The sequence below is a fragment of the Anomaloglossus baeobatrachus genome, chromosome 5 (genome assembly GCF_048569485.1).
Source record: "Anomaloglossus baeobatrachus isolate aAnoBae1 chromosome 5, aAnoBae1.hap1, whole genome shotgun sequence".
In the NCBI taxonomy this organism is placed as follows: Eukaryota; Metazoa; Chordata; class Amphibia; order Anura; family Aromobatidae; genus Anomaloglossus; species Anomaloglossus baeobatrachus.
In genome coordinates this window covers 564316798-564344254 of record NC_134357.1, presented here as the reverse complement: position 1 = coordinate 564344254, position 27457 = coordinate 564316798, and the positions used below count along the sequence as shown (strand labels likewise).

Sequence of the window (27457 nt, the reverse complement as noted above, 5' to 3'; positions counted from 1 at the left end):
AATTCGCCTGACTATTTTGTGACTGCGAACAGAGTTGAGTAGTGGCCCTGGAACTGTTCCGATACGGGAACAGGACAAATAGCCTGAGTGTGCAGCAATGTGTCTACATCCGTCCAGAGATGGATATAAACGGACCTGGACTGGGGCTTTGTCATGAGAAACCTGTCGTGAGGGACTCTGTTCTATTACCTGGAGGACCCACGGATTGGAGGATATGTTTCTCCACTCCTCCAGGAAGCCACACAGCCTTCAGCCTATGGCTAAGGTGTCAGGATCTATCTGGTCTTTTTCTGGAGTCAAAGTGGGGCATTTTTATCTTTCCCCCATTTGTGATAGCTCTACCTCTCTTTCTTTTCCTTCCCTTTGTAGTCCTGCCCTTTGAAGGACCGAAATCGAGGGGCGGGAAGAGATCGACGAGGCCTGTTCTCTGGGAATCCTCCTTTTTTATTGGTAGTTTTCTCTAGAATCTCGGCTAACACTGGCCCAAAGATCCGGATACCTGAAAAGGGAATGGAACAGAGCTTATTTTTTGAAGCGCCATCCCCAGACCAAATCTTTAGCCATATAGCATGGTGAGCCGAGTTAGTCAGAGCCTCAATGCTAGCTGAAAATCTAACTGACTCTACCGAGGCATCTGTCATGAATCCTGTACTTATTTTTAAGAGAGGAATGGATTCTAAGAGGGCTTCCCTAGGGGCCCTTGTCTTTCATCTGAGCTTCAAGGTCGTTTAACCACCGAGACATAGATCTCGCTACAGATGTAGCAGCTATATTGGCCTTAATGGCTGCCGAAGCCTCTCAAGCTTTCTTCAGGAGGCCATCCGCCTTCCTGTCCATTGGGTCTCTAAGAGCTGAAGAGTCCTTGAATGGGATGGACATCTTCCTTGCAACTTTTGCAACAGGGACATCAATCTTGGGAATGTCTCCTTGATATCCTCAGGGTCGAACGGAAGACGAGCTCCGAAGGCCCTTGGAATCACAAGCTTCTTCTCGGCTTCCTTCCATTATCATTGCCCGAACATGTTGGTGAACGGAAAAAACCCTGTGCCTCTGAGATCTGAGGCCCCTGAACATCTCAACCTGTATGGATCTTGGTTTTTCCGTCTCCTCTACAATCATGGTTTTTCGGACTGCTCGGCGAAGGTCATCCGTATCACCTGATGAGAACCGGTAACGTCTCCCTTCGTCAGGTAAAGTCCCATCCTCCATCTTGCTGCTCAGAGTCACAGGAATCATCGTCTTTTTCTGAGGAATCCTCTAAAGTGCAACGCTGCCGCTTCCTAGAGGCTATGAGTTCTTGTTGGGGTACTGCCCTAGATATTGCCGCCTGCACCTCCTCTTGTATCATAGACCTCATGTCAGTCAGGACGGTTTTCTGCTGCTCTGAGACGAGCTTAGCGATACAGGCCTCGCAGAGCTTTTTGGAATTGGTGTCAGACAGCTTCGTACTGCATACTACGCACCACTTAGATTTCCCTGCTGATATCTTGGTCTCCTTGTTAGGGATGGTGCCAGGGCCCATAGAGGAACTTCCACCCTGCAAACATACAAGGCTCAGACTATTTAGTACACCGCTCTATCTTAGATGGGCCAATCCCGATAAGGCTGACTCTTACATAGACCTGGGGTTCATTAGGGGACTTAGCGTCTGAGCGTTCACCTTCATCCATTGTTAGGCTCTAACAGAAAAACCTGCCTACAGCCTGCTTGAGGATACCGACAATGTCCATCCCCTCCCCTTAGGTTTTACTACCTATCTCCAGGTGACTCCAGATCCTTATCCCGCCTTCCGAGTTCCGTACCGGAATCAGTGCTGCCATCCGGTAGTCGCACTTACCCGGAACAGGAAGTGTGACCTCTGCACATGCACGGTGATGCGTGCTGGCCTGGAACGCATGTCACGCGCAACCCCCTCGTGCCGCGGCTGCAGCAGGATGCTGAGAGCCCTCTAGAGAAGTAAGCGGCTGGCGCTGGGAACTCCTGCTCCACAGGCGTGGCTGAGGGACCTCATCTTGAGAGGTGTCGGCCTGGGGCGTTTTGACAGGCCGGAAGGAGAGAACGAGGCCCCCCCCGATCCGCCTGGACCCCTTACATCCCACGGTAAGCCTCTTGCGTCCATCCTGCACAGGGACAGGAAAAACACTGAAGGGGTGGGGTGGGGCTTTTAACCTCTTGTGTCCCTGTAGAGGTCAGAGGAAGCAATTCCTGTGGTGCAGTCATGTGGCGTCCTGGAAATTAAAAATACTGAGGGGGCGTGGCTAGCGCATGACGGGATAGGAAGGACAATCTCAGAGCTTACACATCCCATCCACATTACCAGGGACAGAGACTCACCTGCTGAAACCGAGGCGATGATGCGCAGTAAGATGTCAGAGGTGGCATTGGAGGGGGAAGGAGGTGATATTACCTGCTTTTTTTTGAAGCTCCGGCCTCCATCACAGGTAGTGACATGCTCTTCAAAATGACGCCGCCACGTCCCGCACTGCCACCATTGACACATGAGATGGCGCCTGCCTCTACAAAAGGGAACGCACAGCCCAGCGCTGAGACCCCTGACGCACTACTGGACATGTGATTATGTAGCGCCCCACAGGGCAGGTACATTTAACCTACTCGTTGCTGGGCCATCGACTGTCATTGTCACGAGCAGCCTAGCCCGGCTTTGTTGCCCCGAGGCGTACAGTAAATAGCTGGGTAAGGATGATGGTGGTAGTAGTGAGGTGTTTGTCGTGACGCCACCTCGCTGTCCTCTGGGGCAGATAGTAGTAGCAGCCAGGGGTGGTATCGCTCTCCACAGGTAGAGCAGGCCCCGGGGAGGATGATGAGGTGAGTAGTAATGGTGGCGGGGAGCGGCAGTACGGGTAATAAAGAGTCAGAGTCTATGGTTGCGATTCCAGGTTGTTTACTCACTTTTGTACGATGCTGCTCACCCAGGTAATATCGGTCACTTGCTATGATGGGCTCCGTCGAACCCGAATCCCTTTAGAGGTCAATCCGGTTTGGTGATCGGTGGGTTTCTCCTTGTAATGCCTGTCTGTGGATCCTCTGGCTTGAAGCTACATGGGGACCCCGGGTTTTACGAGATGTACTCTTGTCCCTATAGTTAGGTGCCACAGTTGCGATGTGGGGTCCGGCTTGATGCAAGGCCCTGGATCCTATATGGCATTGTGCTGTCGGACACTGTGTGGTCAGGGAAGCTTGAAACATTCACCGCCCAGGCAGATTCTGGAAAACCAACGTGAAGTATGATAATCCCTAGGGTCCTGCTGTATGGCGTCTGTTCCGTGGGGAGCAGAGATCCCTCTCCCCGTGGCAACCATGGTGAACTTCTCCTCCTTCCCATCGGAGCACCTAAGAGGCACGTCTGCTCCGCTGCTCTCCTGCTAAGAACTCTCTAAGGCTATGTGCGCATGTAGTGTTCTGTCCCTGCATACATTTCTGCAGCGATTTGAACAGCACATGTGCGCTTCAAATCGCTGCAGAAAGAGCCCTAATGAAAAAAAAAAAAAAAGCCGATTTCATGCGCTCTGAGTGCAGCCCCTCCCATAGACAGAGCGGGGGATACATGGAATAAGTGACATGTCACTTCTTAGAATATGCCACGTGCGCACGTCTCCTGCATAATCTTCATAGATTATGCTGGGGACGCAGGACGCATGCAGTTACGCTGCGGTGCAGATCGCAGCGTAACTGCATGCAAATACGCAACGTGCGCACATAGCCTTACTGTTGTGTTGGTTCCTGACTCCCCCTGCTGGCTGTACCTCTCCCTCCCAGGTTCTAAGCTAGTGGGACTGGGGCCCCTGTTGAGGGCATCCTATAAATACCTCTCTGTCAGCGACCCCTTTATTACCCGAGCCTAGCCCAGTCCCCAGTGGGAATAGGGCAAACTGGTGTGTATTTGAGTGCGTAATGTGGTGAAAACCGAGACTGACCTCTTCAGGATCCGGGTTTAGCATTACACCCAATTTGGGTGCAATACTCTGTAGCGACTGAAGCCTCAGGGGTGCCACAGTTACCCCCCACGGTTATGGTACATCTCCACCTTCAAAGTGGAGCCCCCCCAGGAGGCCAGAATGAGGCTGGGCAGGCACAGATTTATAGCGCCATACTTAGCTCAGAGTAATGGGCCAGAGGGGCTGGAGTACAACAGGGAAAATGAGGAAGATTGGGACTAGAAGGCCCATATAAAAGCCATCCCAACGAAACAGGAGATGGATCTTTTACGGGTAGGCTTGAGAATTCCCACAAGGAGGATATATCTACTCTTAAGAGGGAAATCTAGCATACGCATAGAAGACATTGAAATCTCACAGGAGCACCTATCTACACATCAACAGGCTCTGCAAAAACACTTCCTTCAGATAGGTGACATTGTGAATCATCTGGATGTCATTCAAAATAGACATAGACAAACTAATTTATGTATCAGAAGCCTAATAGCAGCTTTGCACGTTGCGACATTGCACGTGCGATGTCGATGGGGTCAAATCGAAAGTGACGCACATCCGGCGTCGCAGTCGATATTGCAACGTGTAAAACCTTTTTGATACGATGAACGAGCGCAAAAGCGTCATTATCGTATCATCACTGCAGCCTCCGACATTTCCATAATGCCGCTGGTGCGACAGGTACGATGTTGTTCCTCGTTCCTGCGGCAGCACACATCGCTGTGTGTAAAGCCGCAGGAGCGAGGAACTTCACCTTACCTGCCGCCGGCTGCAATGAGAAGGACGGAGGTGGGCGGGATGTTTACATCCTGCTCATCTCCGCCCCTCCGCTTCAATTGGCCGCCTGCCGTGTGACGTCACTGTGACGCCGCACGACCCGCCCCCTAAGGAAGGAGGCGGGTCGTCGGCCAGAGGGACGTCGCACGGCAGGTATGTGCGTGTAAAGCTGCCGTAGCGATAATAATCGCTACAGCAGCTTTCACTAGATATCGCCCGTGCGACGGGGGCGGGACTATCGCTGCACCATCGGTAACACATTGTTACCGATGTCGCAATGTGCAAAGCCCGCCTTAGTGAGGAGATGGAGCCAGCTCAACTTCAGTCATGGGCTCAGAAGTTCTTTAGACACCTTGAATCCAAGCAGGGGATCCACATCGATAGGAACAGGATTCACAAATCCCTTGGGCCCAGATCTACAGATGCCAAGGGTCCAAGAGATATTACATGTAGAATACATTTCTATAAAGAGAAGGAGGCAATTCTCAGATGTTACAGAGACAAAAGTCCCCGCTCATATCAGGGATCCCCTCTCATCATACTCCAGGACTTGGCTCGCAGAACCTTGCAACTCTGCAAAGCCCTTAAACCTCTCCTGGGACTACTCAGGGATAGGGGCATATTATATAGATGAGGTTACCCTTTTCAACTCATTGCCAGGAAGAATAGGAAATCGGCAACCTCTCGGTCTTTGGGAGACCTCCTGAAATTCTTAGAGATTTTTAAACTGCCTATGGTGGATCTGCCGGAGTGGCCGACCTCGGGTCGACTCGTGTATCCTCTCAAGCCCCCTATAGAGACCTTACAGCTGGAATGCAGCAGAGTGAGACGTGACCACCTCTGCAACCTGACCATTTTTAGCTGGCATAAGCTACTTTCCTTAAATTGTCCGGGTGCTTCTTACTCTTAAGGCTGCTTTACACACAGCGACATTGCTAGCGATAGCACCCACCCCTGTCGTTTGTGCGTCATGGGCAAATTGCTGCCCGTGGCACACAATATCGCCGGTACACGTCACATGTACTTACCTTCCTAGCGACGTCGCTGTGGGCGGCGAACTACCTCTGTTTTAAGGGGAGGTTCGTGCGACGTCAAACAGCGGGCCACCAATAGATATGGAGGGGCGGAGACCAGCCAAATTATCGACATGCCCACCTCGTTGCCGGAGGACGCAGGAACGCTACTGATTGTCGTTCCCGGGGTGTCACACGTAGTGATGTGTGCTGCCTCAGGAACGACGAACAACCTGCGTCCTGAACGAGCAACGATATTTGGAAAATGAACGACGTGTCAACTATCAAGTGAGTATTTTTGATCATTAGCGGTCGCTTGTGTTACACGCAACGACGTCGTAAACGATGACAGATGTGCGTCATGAATTCCGTGACCCCAACGACATATTGTTAGCGATATCGTTGCGTGTAAAGCCCCCTTTAGGGATGCTCTGAGCAGAAGAAATAATTCTGATGTATATTGTTGTCAGTTAAGAGTTATAGATCTCTATACTGCCAAACCATTTATATGCCTCTAGACCAGGGGTGGGGAACCTTTTTACAGCCGGGGGCCATTTGGAATTTCCTACTAACCTTTGGGGGCCGCACAACATTATCAACTTGAAAAATAACCCAGCTATATTTGGTCAAACGATGAATTAACTCACCCGTTCTGTGGAGGCAGGAGCTGCTTCTGTTTGGTGTGACTGTGATGTTTGGTGATATTGATCATCTTGTTTCTCACAGCTGCTTTTCCAGGTTTGTCTCGGTCTGGAGATGCTGGGGGCATATAGATCACAGGAGGGGCTGGGGTGCATAAATTACATGAGACACTGGGAGTACACATCACAGGAGGGGGCTGGGGCATATACATCAGTAGGGGGGCATGGACAGCCTTGGCTGTGGCACGGACAGCACTAGGTGGCGGCACGGACAGCACTAGGTGGCGGCACGGACTGCACTAGGTGGCGGCACGGACTGCACTAGGTGGCGGCACGGACTGCACTAGGTGGCGGCACGGACTGCACTAGGTGGCGGCACGGACTGCACTAGGTGGCGGCACGGACTGCACTAGGTGGCATCACTAGGGAGACACAGAGAAGTCTGGGGGAGCATAGACATCAACAGGAGGGCACAGACTGGGGGGTATAGAAAGCAGTGGGAGGGTACAGACAGCAGTAGCAAGTTCAGAGCACTGGGGGGTACATAGTACTGAGGGGTGACACACAGCACTGGGAAGCACAGACAGCATAAGGGGGCACAGACAGCACTGACCGTGGGATGGACAGCACTGGTGGCAGCATGGACAGCATTAGGTGGTGCGGACAGCACTGGGGGGGTATAGACATCACCCAAGGGGTACAGACAGCACTAGGGGAGCACACACAGTACTAGTGGGTACACACTGTACTAGGGGTGTACTCAACATTAGGGGGTACACACTGCATTAGGGGGTACACACAGCATTAAGGGGTACACACAGCATTAGGGGGTACACAGCATTAGGGGATACACACAGCATTAGGGGATACACACAGCATTAGGGGATACACACAGCCCGAGGGGGTACACAGCACTGGGGGGTACACACAGCATTAGGGGTACACAGCATTGAGGGGTACACACAGCACGAGGGAGTACACAGCACTTAGCAGGGGGGCGGCAGCGATGGGTTGCGTACTCACAGTGAGGGGGAGGAGGAGTCACACACACACAGCAGGTCCGGGAGGCTGGTAAATCTGCTGCAGCTCTTCTGTGACATATCGCAGCGTGCTGCTTACCCAGCCCACCAGAGCACACTAGCACAGGCCGGGGTTAAGCCTAGAATGTATGGGCTGCAGTCAGGTCCTGGAAGTCAGGATCTGGATAGAGCCCGTACATTCTAGCATCTACCCTCAAGGCATCAGGCAGTGAGATTTAAAGGGCCGGCAGCCGGGAAAAGCGCGGCTGCTGCCAGAGCAGAGCGGTCCCTGGGAATGTGCCTGGGGCCGCATAAAAAGTCGTCACGGGCCGTATACGGCCCGCGGGCCGGAGGTTCCCCACCCCTGCTCTAGACCATCTCCATGATATTTACATGATATTTACATGAGATGATGGTTTGCTTATATTGTTCTTTATTCATATTTAGATGTAAGGCGGTTCTTCAAGTTAACATACTATTTTGGTCTCTAAATAGCTGAAACCAATAGGTCTTCACCACTAGGGATGTGTGGAGCTCGCATCCTGCCAAGTGCTTCCTTGTTAACCCTATTAGAGAGTACAGCACAGTTGCTGTTTTAGACAGGAGTTGTTAAAAGTTTTTAGGAGGGATTGATTACAACCAATATTGTAGGTTTTCTTATTCCTCTTGGTTCTCGTTTCCTCTCTTTTTTTATGTCATACTTTTCTTGCTCATAATCTCCCTCTGGGCCTTTCCCTTGGGTCTCGGTGACTCCCTTGACCTTTTGTACATACAATGCGAGGGGTGTGAACAAACCTAAAAAAAACAAGTCAGATATTCTACTGTTTTCATAAAAAAGGAATAAAGCTGGTGATGCTGCAGGAAACCCATTTTAATTGCTTCTAAGACACCTATCTGTAACTCTAAATTATATCCAATTTGGTACCATGGACCCCATCCTTCTCACAAAGTTTGTGGAGTCTCCATAGCTTTTCAAAAGTCTTTCTCCCCTGAAGTACTTGACATGGACACAGACCGTGATGGACATTATGTTTGTTAAGATCTCCTTTCTAAGATTTAGCTATGCTTTAGCTAATGTGTATTTTCCTAATCAAGGACAGGAAAACTTTGCCTCCGGGATCCTGAGAAAGCTGGCGACCTTTGCAAACGGATCAGGGATAATATTGTGAGGCAATTTTAATCTCACTCTGGATCCATCCATAGACTCTTCTATAGGTTGGTCCTCTATTTCTTACAAGGCACTGTGTCGGCCAGGGAATGGGGTACTCGGTCCCGGGCGGTTTACAACTGGGGAATGTCACTTTGGTGGCCGTTGCCCGGTCCAGTGCCCCGGGTGCTTTTTAATGGGGAGTATTTACAGGGGAGATTAAAGTCATGGATGTGACGCCACCTGCGGGTTGCGGTTAATATGGTGAGTTGATTATCACTAAGGCTGGTGGTAATGGCAGCTATGGTGGTAGGCCCTCTGCAGGTAGGGCTGAGCCCGGGGGGATGTATGGTGGAGACTTTCGCCAAAGAAGGGAGGCCACACTGTGGGTTGTAATTAACAGTCTCTACTCACTCTTGACCCTCGGACGGCTGTTCAGGTCCCTGTAGTTCCAGTGCCAGTTTGATTACTCGGTTGCTCTGTCCCCAGCACCCTCAGTGTGGTTGGGTCCCCGTAGCTTGGAGCGGTTTGAGGCCCGACTGACCTTTTTGTGGCAGTCTCCTTGTCCATATGGTGGGCAGTGTGGACCCTGTAGGGCCGGTCTGTATCTTGATCCCTGATCCTCGCTTTACTGCTGGAGCCCCCGGATCTGTGGGTCAATGAGGTCCGTAAGGGTCCCCTTACTGTGCAGGTAATTGACAGGCCGCGTGAAGCTGACGCCTGACCTAGAGCCCTGTGCCCCGTTGGTGCTCTGGTCCCAGTGGTACGTAGATGTACCGACCCTGGCGACCACTCTCCTGTGCCCACGTTTCACCGTTACACAACTCAGCTCTAAACACGTCTCTCTCCTTCACGCTCTACTACTGTACTGTCTGTACTGAACTGTCGTCCCCTCCCACAGCCTGTCTAGTTCCCTTTTCTGGCTCCGCCCTCTAGGTGGCAATCCCCTTTTTCTGACTAGCCAATTACCCCTGGTGTGGAATGGAAACTGGAGTTTTAAGGTGTCTAGGTGTTTTCTGGCACTGGTGTTCCAGGTCCATGTGGGTAGGCCCTGCATCCTGAGGAGGATGCAGTAGATACAGTGCCTACAAGTAGTATTCAACCCCCTGCAGATTTAGCAGGTTTGATAAGATGCAAATAAGTTAGAGCCTGCAAACTTCAAACAAGAGCAGGATTTATTAACAGATGCATAAATCTTACAAACCAACAAGTTATGTTGCTCAGTTAAATTTTAATAAATTTTCAACATAAAAGTGTGGGTCAATTATTATTCAACCCCTAGGTTTAATATTTTGTGGAATAACCCTTGTTTGCAATTACAGCTAATAATCGTCTTTTATAAGACCTGATCAGGCCGGCACAGGTCTCTGGAGTTATCTTGGCCCACTCCTCCATGCAGATCTTCTCCAAGTTATCTAGGTTCTTTGGGTGTCTCATGTGGACTTTAATCTTGAGCTCCTTCCACAAGTTTTCAATTGGGTTAAGGTCAGGAGACTGACTAGGCCACTGCAACACCTTGATTTTTTCCCTCTTGAACCAGGCCTTGGTTTTCTTGGCTGTGTGCTTTGGGTCGTTGTCTTGTTGGAAAATGAAATGACGACCCATCTTAAGATCCTTGATGGAGGAGCGGAGGTTCTTGGCCAAAATCTCCAGGTAGGCCGTGCTATCCATCTTCCCATGGATGCAGACCAGATGGCCAGGCCCCTTGGCTGAGAAACAGCCCCACAGCATGATGCTGCCACCACCATGCTTGACTGTAGGGATGGTATTCTTGGGGTCATATGCAGTGCCATCCAGTCTCCAAACGTCACGTGTGTGGTTGGCACCAAAGATCTCGATCTTGGTCTCATCAGACCAGAGAACCTTGAACCAGTATGTCTCAGAGTCCTCCAAGTGATCATGAGCAAACTGTAGACGAGCCTTGACATGATGCTTTGAAAGTAAAGGTACCTTACGGGCTCATCTGGAACGGAGACCATTGCGGTGGAGTACGTTACTTATGGTATTGACTGAAACCAATGTCCCCACTGCCATGAGATCTTCCCGGAGCTCCTTCCTTGTTGTCCTTGGGTTAGCCTTGACTCTTCGGACAAGCCTGGCCTCGGCACGGGTGGAAACTTTCAAAGGCTGTCCAGGCTGTGGAAGGCTAACAGTAGTTCCATAAGCCTTCCACTTCTGGATGATGCTCCCAACAGTGGAGACAGGTAGGCCCAACTCCTTGGAAAGGGTTTTGTACCCCTTGCCAGCCTTGTGACCCTCCACGATCTTGTCTCTGATGGCCTTGGAATGCTCCTTTGTCTTTCCCATGTTGACCAAGTTTGAGTGCTGTTCACAAGTTTGGGGAGGGTCTTAATTAGTCAGAAAAGGCTGGAAAAATAGATAATTAATCCAAACATGTGAAGCTCATTGTTCTTTGTGCCTGAAATACTTCTTAATACTTTAGGGGAACCAAACAGAATTCTGGTGGATTGAGGGGTTGAATAATAAATGACCCTCTGAATAAACTTTTCACAATTTAAAAAAAAAAAAAAAGAAATAACATTCTTTTTTGCTGCAGTGCATTTCACACTTCCAGGCTGATCTACAGTCCAAATGTCACAATGCCAAGTTAATTCCGAATGTGTAAACCTGCTAAATCTGCAGGGGGTTGAATACTACTTGTAGGCACTGTAGTAGTGCGCTGAGTGGGTCAGGGGCGCTACAGCACTACGTCGCTTGAAGAATAACCTATGGAGGGTGTTGCATCAGGTGGTTAGAGACTATAGCTACAATTCACTGGCTCTAGTTACTCAAGGCTAGGCCACTTCTTCATCTCGCACAACTTATTAGATAACAGCCCTGATTGTTCAATCGATGTCCTCCTCTGGTCGGATCATGAACCAGGGTATAGAGAATTGGGGCTCTGAGAAGGGAGAGTAAAGGGTACTTTACACGCTGTGATATCGGTAACGATTTATAGTCGGGGTCAAGGTGTTTGTGACGCACATCCGGCGTCGTTAGCAACATTGCAGCGTGTGACACGTACGAGCGACTTTAAACGATCGCAAAACAGACAAAAATCGTTGGTTTTGGAGAGGTCGTTTAAACACCAAATATCGTTGTCTGTTTAGTTGTGATGTTGTTCATCGCTCCTGCGGCAGCACACATCGCTATGTGTGACACCGCAGGAGCGACGGACATCTCCTTACCTCCGTTGAGGAAGGAAAGAGGTGGGTGGCCTTTTCCAGCCGCTCATCTCCGCCTCTCCTCTGCTGTTGGACTGCTGCCATGTGACTTAGAAAGGAGGTGGTTCGCCGGCTAGAGCGACGTTACAGGGAAGGTAAGTCTGTGTGACGGAGCCTAGCGATGTTGTGCTCCACGGGCAGCGATTTGCCCGTGTCGCACAACCGACGGGGGCGGGTACGCTCGCTAGCGATATCGGTAACGATATTGCAGCGTGTAAAGTACTCTTAATACTTGGAAACTTAATGATAAAGTTTTAAAGACAAAGGCGGGCTTTGCACACTACGACATCGCAGGTGCGATGTCGGTGGGGTCAAATTGAAAGTGACGCACATCCGGCATTGCATGCGACATCGTAGTGTGTAAAGCCTACATGATACGATTAACGAGCGCAAAAGCGTCGTAATCATATCATTGGTGCAGCGTTGGCGTAATCCATAATTACGCTGACGCGACGGTCCGATGTTGTTCCTCGCTCCTGCGGCAGCACACATCGCTGTGTGTGAAGTCGCAGGAGCGAGGAACATCTCCTACCGGCGTCACCGCGGCTTCCGTAGGATATGCGGAAGGAAGGAGGTGGGCGGGATGTTTACATCCCGCTCATCTCCGCCCCTCCGCTCCTATTGGCCGCCTGCCGTGTGACGTCGCAGTGACGCCGCACGACCCGCCCCCTTAATAAGGAGGCGGGTCGCCAGCCAGAGCGACGTCGCAGGGCGGATGAGTCCATGTGAAGCTGCCGGAGTGATAATGTTCGCTACGGCAGCTATCACAAGGATATCACAGCTGCGACGGGGGCGGGGACTATCGCGCTCGGCATCGCAGCATCGGCCTGCGATGTCGCAGCGTGCAAAGCTTGCCAAAGTGTGCTTGTCAGATATTAAAAACACCATCTCAAATTTTTCTGATCACAGGGCAGACCCCACCCGAGACCCAATTAAATAGGAAGCATTTAGGTGCGTTATCAGATGTGTATTTCACATGGGTCTAGACCAGTGTTTCCCAACTCTAGTCCTCATGGCACCCAACAAGTCATGTTTTCAGGATTTCCTTACTATTGAACAAGTGATGGAATCATTATCAAGTCATCACCTGTGCTATATTAAGGAAATCCTGAAAACATGACCTGTTGGGGGTCGTGAGGACTGGAGTTTGGGAACCACTGGTCTAGACTGAAAAAAGAACGGTCCTAATTGTTGTTGGTTGAAAATTATCCTGCTTCCCTTAGGCACAAAAGAGACTGCTAGTAAGGCAATGGCGAGCGACTCATTGAGAGTTGAGATATCTTCTTTGAAGCAGCAAAAGCCATGTCCATATTAGATCAGAGATATTTGCCATCGTGGGGACCCAATGGTTGCCATGCTAGCAATGGGTCATGTAATGACTCCTGTTGCTATCATGACATAGTTCCTGTTTGAGCCAACAGAGCAGCGGCTCTAACAGGAACACTGCATTTCTGCTAATCAAAGCTGTGCAACTCTGATCATCAGAAATGAATGAGCGATCAGACTGCTGATCCTTATAGTCCCATAGGGGGACTAGTAAAATAAAAAAAGTTTAAAAAACCCTTAAAAATTCAAATCAGCCCCATTTGCCCCACTGAAAATTAAACAATAAAAAAAAAATATATATATACACACATTTGGTATGGCCGTGTTCAGAAATGCCCGATCAAAATATAAAATCAATTAATCTGATCGGTAAACGGCGTAGAGGCCAAAAAATTCCAAATGCCCAAATTATGTTTTTTAATCGTCGCAAATTGTAAACAAAATGCAATAACAGGCGATCAAAATGTAGCATCTGTGCAAAAATAGTACCATTAAAACAGTCAGCTCAAGACGCAAAAAATAAGCCTTCACTGAAGCAAAGATCCCGAAAAATGAGAACACTACAGATCACTGAAAATGGCGCTAAACGTACGCCACTTTTTTGGACAAACGTCAGAATTTTTTTAACCCGTTAGATAAAAGTAAACCTATTCATGTTTGGTGTCTACGAACTCATACCGACCTCTGGCGTCACACCCACACATCAGTTTTACCATATAGTGAACACGGTGAATAAAATATCTCAAAAACAATCATGCAATCGCACTTTTTTTTTTTTCAATTATTCCACACTTGGAAATTTTTTTGCTGTTTTCCAGTACACCATATGGTAAAACTCATAGTTTCATTTAAAAGTACAACTCGTCCCACAAAAAGCAAGCCCTCATATGGCAAGATTGACAGAAAAATCAATAAAGTTACGGTCTCGGAAGAAGGAGAGGAAAAAAAACAAAAACGGAAAATCGCCCGAGGGTGAAAAGGATAATATCCAGAAGGCTTCCCTTGTTGAAAAAAAATTTAGGCTGCGAATGATCCCCTCTCTCAGGCTTGTGTAATTTCTCAACACAATGGACATTTACAGTACGGCTCCACTCCGTACACACACGGCTCTGCTCCGCACACCTCGTACAGACACAGCTCCGCACACCTCGTACACACACGGCTCCACTCCGTACACACACGGCTCTGCTCCGCACACCTCGTACACACACGGCTCTGCTCCGCACACCTCGTACACACACGGCTCCACACACCTCGTACACACACGGCTCCACACACCTCGTACACACACGGCTCCACACACCTCGTACATACACGGCTCCACACACCTCGTACACACATGGCTCTGCTCCGTACACCTCGTACACACACGGCTCCGCACACCTCGTACACACACGGCTCCGCACACCTCGTACACACACGGCTCCGCACACCTCGTACACACACGGCTCCGCTCCGTACACCTCGTACACACACGGCTCCGCTCCGTACACCTCGTACACACACGGCTCCGCTCCGTACACCTCGTTCACACACGGCTCCGCTCCGTACACCTCGTGCACACACGGCTCCGCTCACCTCGTACACACACGGCTCTGCTCCGTACACCTCGTTCACACACGGCTCCGCTCCGTACACCTCGTACACACACGGCTCCGCTCCGTACACCTCGTACACACACGGCTCCGCTCCGTACACCTCGTGCACACACGGCTCCGCTCCGCACACCTCGTTCACACACGGCTCCGCTCCGTACACCTCGTACACACACGGCTCCGCTCCGTACACCTCGTACACACACGGCTCCGCTCCGTACACCTCGTACACACACACGGCTCCGCTCCGTACACCTCGTACACACACGGCTTCGCTCCGTACACCTCGTGCACACACGGCTCCTCTTCGCACACATCGTACACACACGGCTCTGCTCCGTACACCTCGTACACACACGGCTCTGCTCCGTACACCTCGTACACACACGGCTCTGCTCCGTACACCTCGTACACACACGGCTCCGCTCCGTACACCTCGTACACACACGGCTCCGCTCCGTACACCTCGTTCACACACGGCTCCGCTCCGTACACACACGGCTCTGCTCCGTACACCTTGTACACACACGGCTCTGCTCCGTACACCTCGTACACACACGGCTCCGCTCCGTACACCTCGTACACACACGGCTCCGCTACGTACACCTCGTACACACACGGCTCCGCTACGTACACCTCGTACACACACGGCTCCGCTCCGTACACCTCGTACACACACGGCTCCGCTCCGTACACCTCGTACACACACGGCTCCGCTCCGTACACCTCGTACACACACGGCTCCGCTCCGTACACCTCGTACACACACGGCTCCGCTACGTACACCTCGTACACACACGGCTCCGCTCCGTACACCTCGTACACACACATCTCCACTCCGCACACCTCGTAAACACACGGCTCTGCTACATCCACACTGTAAACCCCTCCTGACCCCACACATAAACTTCCCCTCATCCAGCACCATGACACCCAGCACAGCAGAGTCCTGCATACACTGAGGCGCTGATCATGTGACCCCTGACTCCTCCCCTCCATGTGACATCATCACAGGTCCTGGAAGCACAGAGCTCCATATATCTAGTGTGCGGCTCTGCAGGTGGAGGTGTGTGGAGATTCCCCATTACTGGGCTCAGGCTCCATACACATTAGATGCTGGGGGAGAACAATCGCTCTATAGAAGAGAATTCTCCTGATTGCCCTGTGAAGGATGGATATGGACAGGGACAAGATGGCGGAGAGGATATTGCACCTCACCCTAGAGATCCTCTTCCGGCTTACTGGAGAGGTGAGAGATTCTGATGACGTCACATTACACCATTCTTATCTATGGGAATAACAGATGGACAGAACTGGAGAGGTGAGGACTCTGGAAATGTCTGGAGTGAGATTTCTTACTGTGTCTCTCCATAACCAGGATTACACAGTAGTGAAGAAGACCTCTAGTGAGCGCTGTCAGGCCCCTGTGTCTGAGGGATGGGGAAGACCCCTGAGCCCAATCACGGGGCCTCACCCCCCGATACATGAGGACATCAATGACCAGAAGATCCTAGAACTCACCTACAAGATGATTGAGCTGCTGACTGGAGAGGTGACACTGCTGGGAATGCTGGGACATTATACAGTAACGCTATGAAGGGATCGGGGGTGACGGTATTATTGTATGTGTCAGGTTCCTATAAGGTGTCAGGACGTCACCGTCTATTTCTCCATGGAGGAGTGGGAGTATTTAGAAGGACACAAAGATCTGTACAAGGACGTCATGATGGAGGATCCCCAGCCCCTCACATCACCAGGTAATAGACAGGACTAAATACACACGGCCTATAATTATCTGTATGTAAGGAATGAATTCAGTCCCTGTATGTGTCTCCTCCAGGTCTATCCAGTAAGAGGACAACACCAGAGAGATGTCCCCGTCCTCTTCTCCCTCAGGACTGTAAACAAGAAGACCCCGATGTTCCTCAGGATCATCAGGTAGATGGAGAGAAGGTGCCATGAAATCTCCCTATGATGTGTAGACGGCTGTGAAGGTCTTGTGCTCAGTCTTGTTTTATCCTCCAGTATTATATGTGTTATACTTGTGTAATGAGAGCGGTGGAGATGGCAGGATTAGAGCTGGTCATAGATGGGACTTCTCCATCTGTCTGTGACTTTTCCAATATTTGTTTCAGGGAGAAGATCTGCCCCATATTAATACTACAGAGACATATGTGAGGGGTGATGAGTGGAGTAATGAGGAGATTCTTACAGATGATCGCCCAGGTGAGTAGTGACCACTAGTGATGAGAAACTGTGCTCGGCACTCTATACTCAATCAAATATTTGTGTGCTTGGGCGCCATGCCTGTTTCATGGCGGTTTTTCAACCACTAAAAATGCTGTGATTGCCTACTATGTTGGCTACTGACATTACTGTGATTGGCTGGCCACATCTCATCATCGGGTCTATATAATATCTGGTGAGGCCATGCTCCGCGCATGGTACCCGGAAATAGTGTAGGGAGAGAAGGGAAAGTGTGTTACTGCGTTTTATAGCCTTACAGTCCTTGTTGCTGCTATGAAAAAAAAAATATTTTACATTCTATAATAATACTGTTCTTCTCTGCATTTAGTGTAGGGAAAGCTGCTGGAGAAGGGATAGTGTACTGAAGGCATGTAGGTAGGGATTCTAGCCTTACAGACCTTGCTGCTGCTACATTAACAAAAATTACTTTTCAGGGTTAATTCAAATCTATTCTATTCTCTAATAATACCACTCTTAGCTGCTGTTAGTGTAGGGAGACTTGGTGGAGAAGGGATAGTGTATAAGAGGCATCTAGGCAGTGATTATTGCCTTACAGTCCTTACTAATTCAATCTAAAACCAAACATTCTTTTCAGGCCTACATCTATTCTATTTCCTATAAATACTGCTGTTAGCTGTAGTCAGTTTAGGGATAGCTGCTGGAGAAGGGACAGTTTTGGATTAGAGGCATATATTCAGGGTATATTGCTTTACAATTCTTCTATAGGTATATTGCTGCTGCAACCTAACTGCCTTGGTCAGGGCATGGGTGATGTGGGTGATTTTATAGGACATGTGTTGGTACAAGGCAGGGACAGTACACCTGGAAATATAGTGATGGCTAGAGAGCAAGAACCGCAGGACAGCTCCCTCCATAAGGTTGCGGAAACCCTTAAGGGTGCTTTACATGCTGCGACATCGCTAGCGATCTCGTTAGCGATGTGACACGCCAGATTGCAGTTGCGATCTGCTGAGATCGCACATGTGACCGGCGCTATAAAAACGACCTATGTACGATCTCGGCAGATCGTATCTGCGATCTGGCTTGTCACATCGCTAACGAGATCGCTAGCGATGTCGCAACATGTAAAGCACCCTTTAGTGTCCACATGCCTAAATGGCAACGTTTCCAGGGAAAGACGTCAGGATATACAAGTACATAGCACCCTGTGTACTTTGTTCCTCCATAGCACCCTGTGTACTTTGTTCCTCCATCTCCTCCTAGTCTGCATGCACTGTTTCTTCTTTAATTGTGAGCAGCAAGCGTTTGAGTATACAGAGAAGCGGGTTGGTTATGCCGATTATGGCATCATCACTGCTCACCATCTTGGTTGTTTTCTCAAAGTTTTGTAGAACCTCACAGATGTCACACATCCATGCCCACTTATCGGTTCTTATGTGTAGAGGCTCACTGGAATACTGACGGGCATGTTGTGGCTGTTATTCATCTACTGCTCACAAAGCCTTGGTAACGGGTAATGTGAAGTTCCAGCGCGTGGTCACGTCACACAGCAGTCGGCAAGCAAAGCTGCAGCACTGCCAAACCAGTGGCAGCTGTAGCTGACTTGCGTTAATAGGCAGACTCGCGGCGCACAGGTAGTTCAGGCAAATCTAGGTAGGATTTAAAAAAGTACTGAACCACTAAATTGAGTACTTGGGTCAGGCATAGAATATGTGTGAGCTCGCCAAGCTTCAGAGCCACCACCAGGTTACGACTATTATCACACACAACCGTGCCTGGTTGTAGGTTCAGCGGCGAGAGTGACTGATCTGTTATACATTTCAACAACTCTGTGGTATTGTGCTGTTTATCACCTTAACAAATTTGTCTCAGCACAGTCTATTGCCACTTTACCGAGGCAGTGCTTACAGCTTGTGTCTAATATGGACAACTTGCTCGAATATGATAATTCAGAGATTGACGAGTAGGAGGTGGAGGAAACCCTAATGGAACTAGGGCTTGCAATCCTCTGTGTTGGTAGCAAGTGTGTTGTCCCAGGGTCCGATTTGGTCCTGGCCTTCACTCAATGTGCCGTCAGGGAAATTAAGCATCCCTGGCACAATCACTTGTCTATGTGTCAATATTTAAGTGGACCTTTCCAGTAACTGCGTTGGTGAGGGCACGAATCATGTTATGTGGGACACGTCCTGGTGTAAGGCGGGGATAGCTTTCCAGGAAAAATAGCGGCGGCTGGGGAACAAGTACCAAGGGATGTCTGCCGCCATGAAGTTGCAGAAAGCCTCAATGGCAACATTTGCAGGTAAAGCAGAATGTAAATGTGCTAATTTAGTGTTTGGGCCTGTGAAGGTATGTATTTGTGTTTGCGTTCCAAGGCCTAGGGGAGGGACAGCTGAACTTTGCGTTGAGACAAGGAAGTGGACGTGGTTGCTGATGGTAGCAAATGTGCAATGACAGAGGCAGGGTGCGAGGCATCCGCACCTACATCATGGACAGGGGATGGGCAAGCACGTACTACAGGGAACGAGGTATTGTTGTCGCCCACAGACACTTTGGACCTAGGCATTCAGCCCACCTAGTTGGATGTTTTCTTGACCTATTCCTGAGCATGCTGGTGGTGGTCAAGCTCTTATGCATGAGTGGGTGACCCTTGATTTCCCTCGAAAATGTATGAGTGAAGGCAGCCTCATGGCCCTATAAAAGTTTGAAGCAAGGGCCGCTTGATGACCTTGTTGATATGGTGTACGAGGAGGAGGACAAGAAAAAGATTAAACCATGAACTGTATAACACCCTTTTTTGGGTGGGAAGAGGTGCAGGGGAATATACCAAATAAAAAAGGAACATTTGATTTGGCTTTATGTTCTGCTGCTGTCATCCAGTGGGGTTGAGAGGTTTGAGCCAATCCAGGTCTTGTTCATTTTGAGAACAGTCAGCCTGTCAGCATTGTCAGTTAACAAACGGATGCGCCTATCAGTTATTATGCCCCCGGCGGAACTGGAAACCACAGAATCAACTTAAAGAGAACCAACCACCAGGATTTTGCTCTATAAAGTAAAGGCAGTGTCATACTGGCAATAGGTTGCTGTATCCAAGCATACCTGTTGTAGAAAGATCAGATGCTTGGTTGCTGAAATATCTTTGATCAAAGTTGCAGACATACACTGCACTTTTTCATGTGTGCAACGGGGGCGGGCCTTTGTGGGTCGGGGCCTGTTCTGTTCACCCACCCCTGTCTGCTGTCCTGAGAAGGAGGGATGGGGAGAAAGGCTAGGACAGTACACAGAAGCAGATGAACAGAGCAGTGATGTGGGGGGTGGATAACGGAGACCAGAGCTATTACCTAGGCTGTTAATTTACAGGGATTCAGTTTTGGAATGACAGTACAAATAAGTGAGGGGGAGAGGAGTGTTTATATGTAATACCGTCCCTAAATCCCATCCTACATGATGATAAATGTGAGGCTACTGAAAACGTAGAGTATCTATGGGTGAAGAAGTCATTATCATGGGAGACTTCAACTATCCGGATATCAATTGGAGAGCCGAAACCTGCTCGTCCAGCAAAGGAAACAACGGAAGACCATTACCATCTACAAAAGGATTAGGACCCAACAAGAAGGGGGGCGCTGCTAGACCTAATATTAACCAATAGGCTGGACTGCATATCAAGTATATGGGTTTGGGGTCACTTGGGTTATAGTGATCACAAAATATGTTTTTTATTTCCTTTAGTAAGATGTATAGTAGAGGGTCTACAAAGACCCTAAACAGGAAGGCGAATTTCCAACGTAGAAGAGATGATCTTAGTGCAATAAACTGGGACAATGTCCTGAAAAATAAAAGTACAAGGAAAATGGGAGACTTTTATAAGAGTCCTGAATAGGACCTGCTTTGGTGCTTATCTCCGGTCTTTCTCTTCTTGACTTCAGCCATATTGTGCCATATACGACATGTGAGCACTGCGGCCCATCACTGTCTTCACAGTATACGGGATGCAACGGTCATGTCTGTTATTGGGCTCGTCATCAAAGCAGCCAAGTAGACTAAGAAAAAAGAAGAGCGATAAACTGGTAGTCCTGAAATAGCAAAGAGAGTAATGCTTTTTTTTAATTTATCACATTCTAACTTAACCCTCTTTTTTGACAATTCAAATAAAAAATCTGAATTAATCTTGAATTATAAATTAATTTTTTAACACTTTCTACAAAGTCATAGCTTCTTCATACATAATCGCACTGTTACTCTGTTCTGCAGTAAAATGCATGTGGCTGTTAGGGATTGTGCCGGACAGACCCCCTAATAGTACTGACTGACAGATTCATTTATGATTCTTCACTGATGGTCTTACTACAAAATTGTGGTGACCGACACTCTGAGACATGAACCTAGGAAGATGCTGAATTTAACACTGAATTAGAAAACTGCTAGAGCCGATCCTGGAGGCCTGATATCATTATCTAGTGATCCTTACTCTGTGGTCCTCACTTAGAATGTGAACTGTTTTCTCACCAATACCTTAGTGAATAATCGAATTTTACAACATGGCTTACATTGTTAATAGACTTTTTCTATAATTATTTATTTTCTCCAAGGTTATATTATTAAAAAAGTAATAAAAGATTTATTCTTGGCAGGTGACTGTATTAGGACATCAGAGGGATGTCTGGCATCTTCAGACTTTCAATCATATGACCTTGGTGTGCCACAAAACACAAATGAAGAACATTGCATTATCCCAGCTGTATCCTCAGTGCTTCACAGCAAAGATCTACCATTTGATCCTTTTAAACCGGTCCTATCTTCTGATTCATTACAGGCTATTAAGGAAAATAAAAGTCTGAGTCGGGATGTTAGCACTACCATAGGAAATAAGACCTTTTCATGTTCAGATTGTGGGAAATATTTTATTCGTCATTCAAACCTTGTTGCACATAAGAGAACTCACACAGGAGAGAAGCCATATTCATGTTCAGAATGTAGGAAATGTTTTAGAGATAAATCAACTCTTGTTACACATCAGAGAACTCACACGGGGGAGAAGCCATATTCATGTTCAGAGTGTGAGAAAAGTTTTACAGAGAAATCAGCTCTTACTACACATCAGAGAACTCACACAGGGGTAAAACCATTTTCATGTTCAGAATGTGGGAAATGTTTTGCATGTCAATCAACTCTTGTTACACATCAGAGAACTCACACAGGGGAGAAGCCATTTTCATGTTTAGAATGTGGAAAATATTTTAATCAAATATCAAGTCTTGTTAAACATCAGAGAATTCACACAGGCGAGAAGCCATATTCATGTTTAGAGTGTGGCCAAGGTTTTAGTCAGGTATCTAGTCTTGTTTTACATCAGAGAACCCACACTGGGGAGAAACCATATTCATGTTCAGACTGCGGAAAATGTTTTGTTTCTAAATCAGATTTGGGTAGACATGAAAAACGTCATATAGAGAAAAATCCATATCTATGTTGATAATGTTAGAAATTATTTTTTTTTTTTTCCAAAACAACACATCTCATACATTTGAAGAAGCATTTTTATACCCAGAATGTGGTATTTTATTTGAAAATTAAATTCTGTTGATCAGAAATTAAGTCTTGTTACACATAGGAGGACTCACAAAAGTGAGAAGCCATATTCTTGTTCTGACTTTAAGGAATGTTCTCTATGAAAAAAATGAGACTTTAAAAAATGTTTACTTTTTATCTGTTTTATTGTGAAATTGTAGAAGAAAACATGTCAATTACAAAAATGTTTCATAAAACCAAAAATCAAATAGAATCCAAATAATTAAAATATAAATCACACCTCTGCACTGAATATTTTATACTAATATATAGTGTATGATGTATATAAGCTGTGTTCCAAATTGTTATGCATATTTAAGTTTAAATATTTAAGTGTTTATAATTTTTTTTTTTAAATAAACTCATGGATGGTCTTGTGTCTTTTGGATCACTGATATTAATCTCAAACACCTGTGATAATTAGTTTGCTTGATCATCGGTTTGTGAAGACATTTGTGGCTGATACACAGCACAGGCAGGTTTCTGCAAATAAAGCATAATGAGGAAGGTTTCTGCCAGATAAATTCATTGGATTAAGAGAGAAGCTGCTAAAATATTACTGGAGCGTCATGAAACTCATGGTTTAGTATCCTCCAGAGGCTGCAGTTGTGCACCTACTGTTCGACCATGCCTAAATAGTGCGCACAAGCAGAAATGGTTGCAATGGGTGCAGATATACATGAAGAATAATTTTAAAATAAACTTTTTTACTGATGAGTGTCATAAAACCATGATGGTCAAGATAGAGGGAGTAGTGGATGGTTGCTGGATGGCTAACATTTCCCAAAGTGCAATGTTAGCAGTGAGGTGGTGGAGTCATGGTTTGGGCTGAAATCATGTGAGAGAGCTCGTAGGTCCCTTTTCATTCTCCAAAATGGTAAAAATGACCTTGGCAAAGTATACAGATTTTCAAACTGACAATTTTCTTCCATGGCACAAAAGGAAGAACCATGCCATGCATAGCAAAATCCTTTTCATGCTTGACAATGCACCATCTCATGCTGCAAAGAATGCATAACAAAGCCTAAAATTTACTGAAGGAGTCCGTAAGCAGGACATATTGGGCCAATACTTTACCCTTAAGTAGAAACAGAAGATAGGTTAATTAGCTACAAATGTTTGGCTACTACCCGTTCTAGACCATAAAGAGAGCAAAGACCACAGACACCATGTATGTTCATGGAGCAATTAGAAATTTACACAAAAGAAAAAAAAAGGGAGAAAGGAGTCTGTGTGGTTTACGATCTCCAGGAAATTAAAGCTTCAGAAAGGTAGACATAGATGACCAAGTGGCAGCTTTACAAATTGTTCTACTGGAACATGTGTCAATTCTGTCCAAGACGCAGAAGTTGCTCTAGTGGAGTGAGCCCTGACTGGAAGCTGAGGGTCCTGCTAATTTTGTAGGTAAGTATTACTATCATGGTATAAAACAAGAGAGAAAATTTGGGAATCATAGCCCAAAATGAATTTTCAATTATTACACTAGTATCTTTTGCAAAAATATAAAAATATTTATTATTTCAAATTTTACATTATAACAAGATACACATTATTTCAAAATATTATTTATACAAATAACATATAATTACAAGTAGATAGGAGGATTCCTGACAAAAATATCACAGTGGTCCAGTATCCAGCATGGGGATAAGAATTAAAGGTCCAAACCAAAAGTTCTAGATTATACAGTCAGGTGAATAGACCACCAAGCATTATTTAAGAATAACACCAGCCATTAGAATACAATTTTGACTATATATAAGGTGACAATAATGGTCAATGGGCTTTCCTGATAATAAATCTATAAATAAGGAGTGAACTTCTGAACTACCAGACAATTAGAAATTATAAACAGTCTATTCAATCAGCTGTTTTCCATCTAAAGCTGAGTCCCATAGTTAAATCTAAAGTACATTACTGGTAGTGCGCTTACCCATGCTGGAATGGATGCTAGAGTGGAGAACGTGCCCCGACGCGCACGTTTCGTTAGCTTCCTCGGGGGGCCGTGGTGTATATTATCAGGAAAGCCCATTGACCATTATTGTCACCTTATATATAGTCAAAATTGTATTCTAATGGCTGGTGTTATTCTTAAATAATGCTTGGTGGTCTATTCACCTGACTGTATAATCTAGAACTTTTGGTTTGGACCTTTAATTCTTATCCCCATGCTGGATACTGGACCACTGTGATATTTTTGTCAGGAATCCTCCTATCTACTTGTAATTATATGTTATTTGTATAAATAATATTTTGAAATAATGTGTATCTTGTTATAATGTAAAATTTGAAATAATAAATATTTTTATATTTTTGCAAAAGATACTAGTGTAATAATTGAAAATTCATTTTGGGCTATGATTCCCAAATTTTCTCTCTTGTTTTATACCATGTTTCTAGTGGGTTTAGCCCTTTGATAAAAAATAATGGTCCTGTATTCTGCTCTATTCTGTTATATTTAAGTATTACTATCATGGTGACTCTGGGATAGTGGGGAACTGGAGCTCCTACGCTAGCCCTCAAACTAGAGGGTCCTATGCAATCCCTATTCTCAGGGATACCCCTAATGGTGCAGATGCCTGAGTCTCCTTCCTGACCCTGCTCCTGAACAGTCCTGATCTGATTCCCCCTATGGAGGGACAGGACAGGAGTGTAATGAAAATAACAGATATAAACAGACAAGGGAAAACCAAAACTCTGTCACACAGCACTCATGCACATAGGTAAAGGCAATAAATTCAGGAGAAAACACAAGAGTTCGAAGGAAGCTACAAAATATCAGGGGTAAACTTCCAAGACTGCAAATAGCCCAATTTTCAGCACACAGACCACCATAGAAACTATAGCTGGCATGGGTAGAAGATTTCATCCAGCCTAAATAGAAGGGGAGAAGATGTAATTGGCCTCCCAACCACATGTGATCAAAGAAACCTAACAAGCAGAGATTAACTCTCGCTAGTCTGCCTATGAATCAGCACACAACAGGTTGACACACAGGTCTGCCTGTGTTGATCCCAGACACCAGAGAAACCATCAGGCGGAGTGTCAGAATCTGCAATGTTAGCGGAGCTCGAGTCCACCATGACAGTCAACTAAGTTTGTGCAAAACTCTGAGTGACAATTGCAGATTACGTCCCAGATCCATCTTACCAATGCATCCTTACTGACCTTACCCTGATTTCAACTGCTGAATTGAACAAAGAGGTTATCTTCTTTCCTGAATGCCGGAGTCCTTTGAAGATAAAAAAAGAAGGACCCTTCAAATGCTGTTGCTTGTTCCCTTAATGATCAGAAAAAAAGACCGGCAACTGGATTAATATTGTTGGCTAAATTCACTTTAGGAGTTAATTCTGGCATGCATAAGCTTGACAGCAATATGATCTGGGAAGATCCAGAAGTATGGTTCTCTTGAAGACAATGCTTGTATTCCCCCAACCCTCTTAGCATTGTAACCACTTCTAGAAACAATGTCTTTAGCAATAAATCTTTCATGGATGCCTGTTCTGCTGGTTTGAAAGCTCTAAAATTATTGCAGGAGGGCACAGGAGCCTGGAAGGGAGGTCTGAGATTCTTAATAGTTTTGAAAAATGTATGTTGGTGACCGAAAAATTAGCTATTCAGAGAAGAGTTGAATGCTGAAAATTGAGACTTAAGAGTGTTAATCTTTAAGCCCTTCTCAAACCCGAATGGAAGAACTGTAGAATGCAAGGTCTCTGATTCAGCAGTTGAAAAGACCACCAGGTAGAATAGATCTTCCATATACTAGAATAGACCTAACAAGTAGCTGGTCTTCTGGCTGCAGACACGGTGGAATTCACCTGTTCCAAGAGGCTTTGAGTCGCTAAATCTTCTTAGATAATCGTCATGCTGTCAGATGTATCCTGGGCTGGATCTGGATAATAGTTGCTCTGATGTATCAGCAGGTCTGGTATAAGCGTTCGCTTCCAATATTTGCCTTTTGCTATCTGCCAAACCAATGGAAACCAGGCTCTTTGAGGCCAGATGGGAAGAATATCCTGCTATCACCTCCGATTCAGATCTTGTTCAGCACTTTGATGATTAATTGGATTGGAGGAAACACATCATTTTGGATTCCCTTCCAGGGAAAAGAGACACTCTAACCTCAATGGACGGTCAGAGGACAGAGCAAAACAGATGAGTTTTCGCATTCTAGTGTATAGTCATGACCTTTAGATCTGGGAAACCCATCTTGTAGGTGACCTTTAGTAAAAGTCTCTTGGATCAGGTTTCATTCTCCTACATGAATCTTCTTGCAGGCAAACTTGAGCTAACAATTCTTATGATGATATTGAAGTCTAGGCTTCTTCACCTTTTTCAAGCCACCATTCCAAACTTGTGTAACATGCATCATACGGTGCTTGCATGGACGTATGTGATCTCACAATTATGAAGCATACGAGCTGCCTCCACTGCCGGATTTGTCGCACCAGAACTGATAGACCTTGTGATGAGTCGACTTGTGGACTCTGATATTTTGCCTGGAAGTCACCTCTTGGCTTTAGAAATGATGAACAGACTTCATTTCATAGTCTTGTCAGTCACATGATGCAGTTTGTCAATTTACTTTGCAGAGAGATTGCTATCGATGAGCTGGATGATGCAGTTTCTCTATTCTTAGGAAATCTTCTTCATGGCTGTTCCTTGATCAGAATCAGTGACCTTTCGCTTGAGAATCCACCTAATAAGAACACTGAGCTATTAAGAAATTTGAAAACAGGTTGTAATTTGCAGTATACAGGAAAAAAACGGTTTGTTTTCAAAAACCAGGAGCAAAACAGTAACAATGCAGTAACATGACAAAAATCTGCATAACTAATCATATGCTAAATAGCTAGATAATTGAAAGTGAAAATTGTGTATGAGGTAAAGAAGATGATTGTCTATAAAATGAAGGTAGTCTCACACTCAAAGATCTAGTAGATCATGAGATATGGAGCCTGAAAGTAAAAAATTAAAAACATTGTTACC

At 46.6% G+C, this 27457-nt stretch overlaps 1 protein-coding gene across 1 annotated transcript in view; it reads left to right on the top strand.

Annotated features, from left to right (window-relative positions):
• LOC142312350 (uncharacterized) overlaps window positions 1–22841 on the top strand; it is a 106273-nt gene extending 83432 nt beyond the window's left edge. Inside the window, exon 5 of the mRNA XM_075351288.1 lies at window positions 21892–22841. Within this exon, the coding sequence (XP_075207403.1) occupies window positions 21892–22373 (482 nt within the window). The 3' untranslated portion in view covers window positions 22374–22841. The remainder of the gene's footprint in view (window positions 1–21891) is intronic.
• Window positions 22842–27457: the final 4616 nt, after the last annotated feature.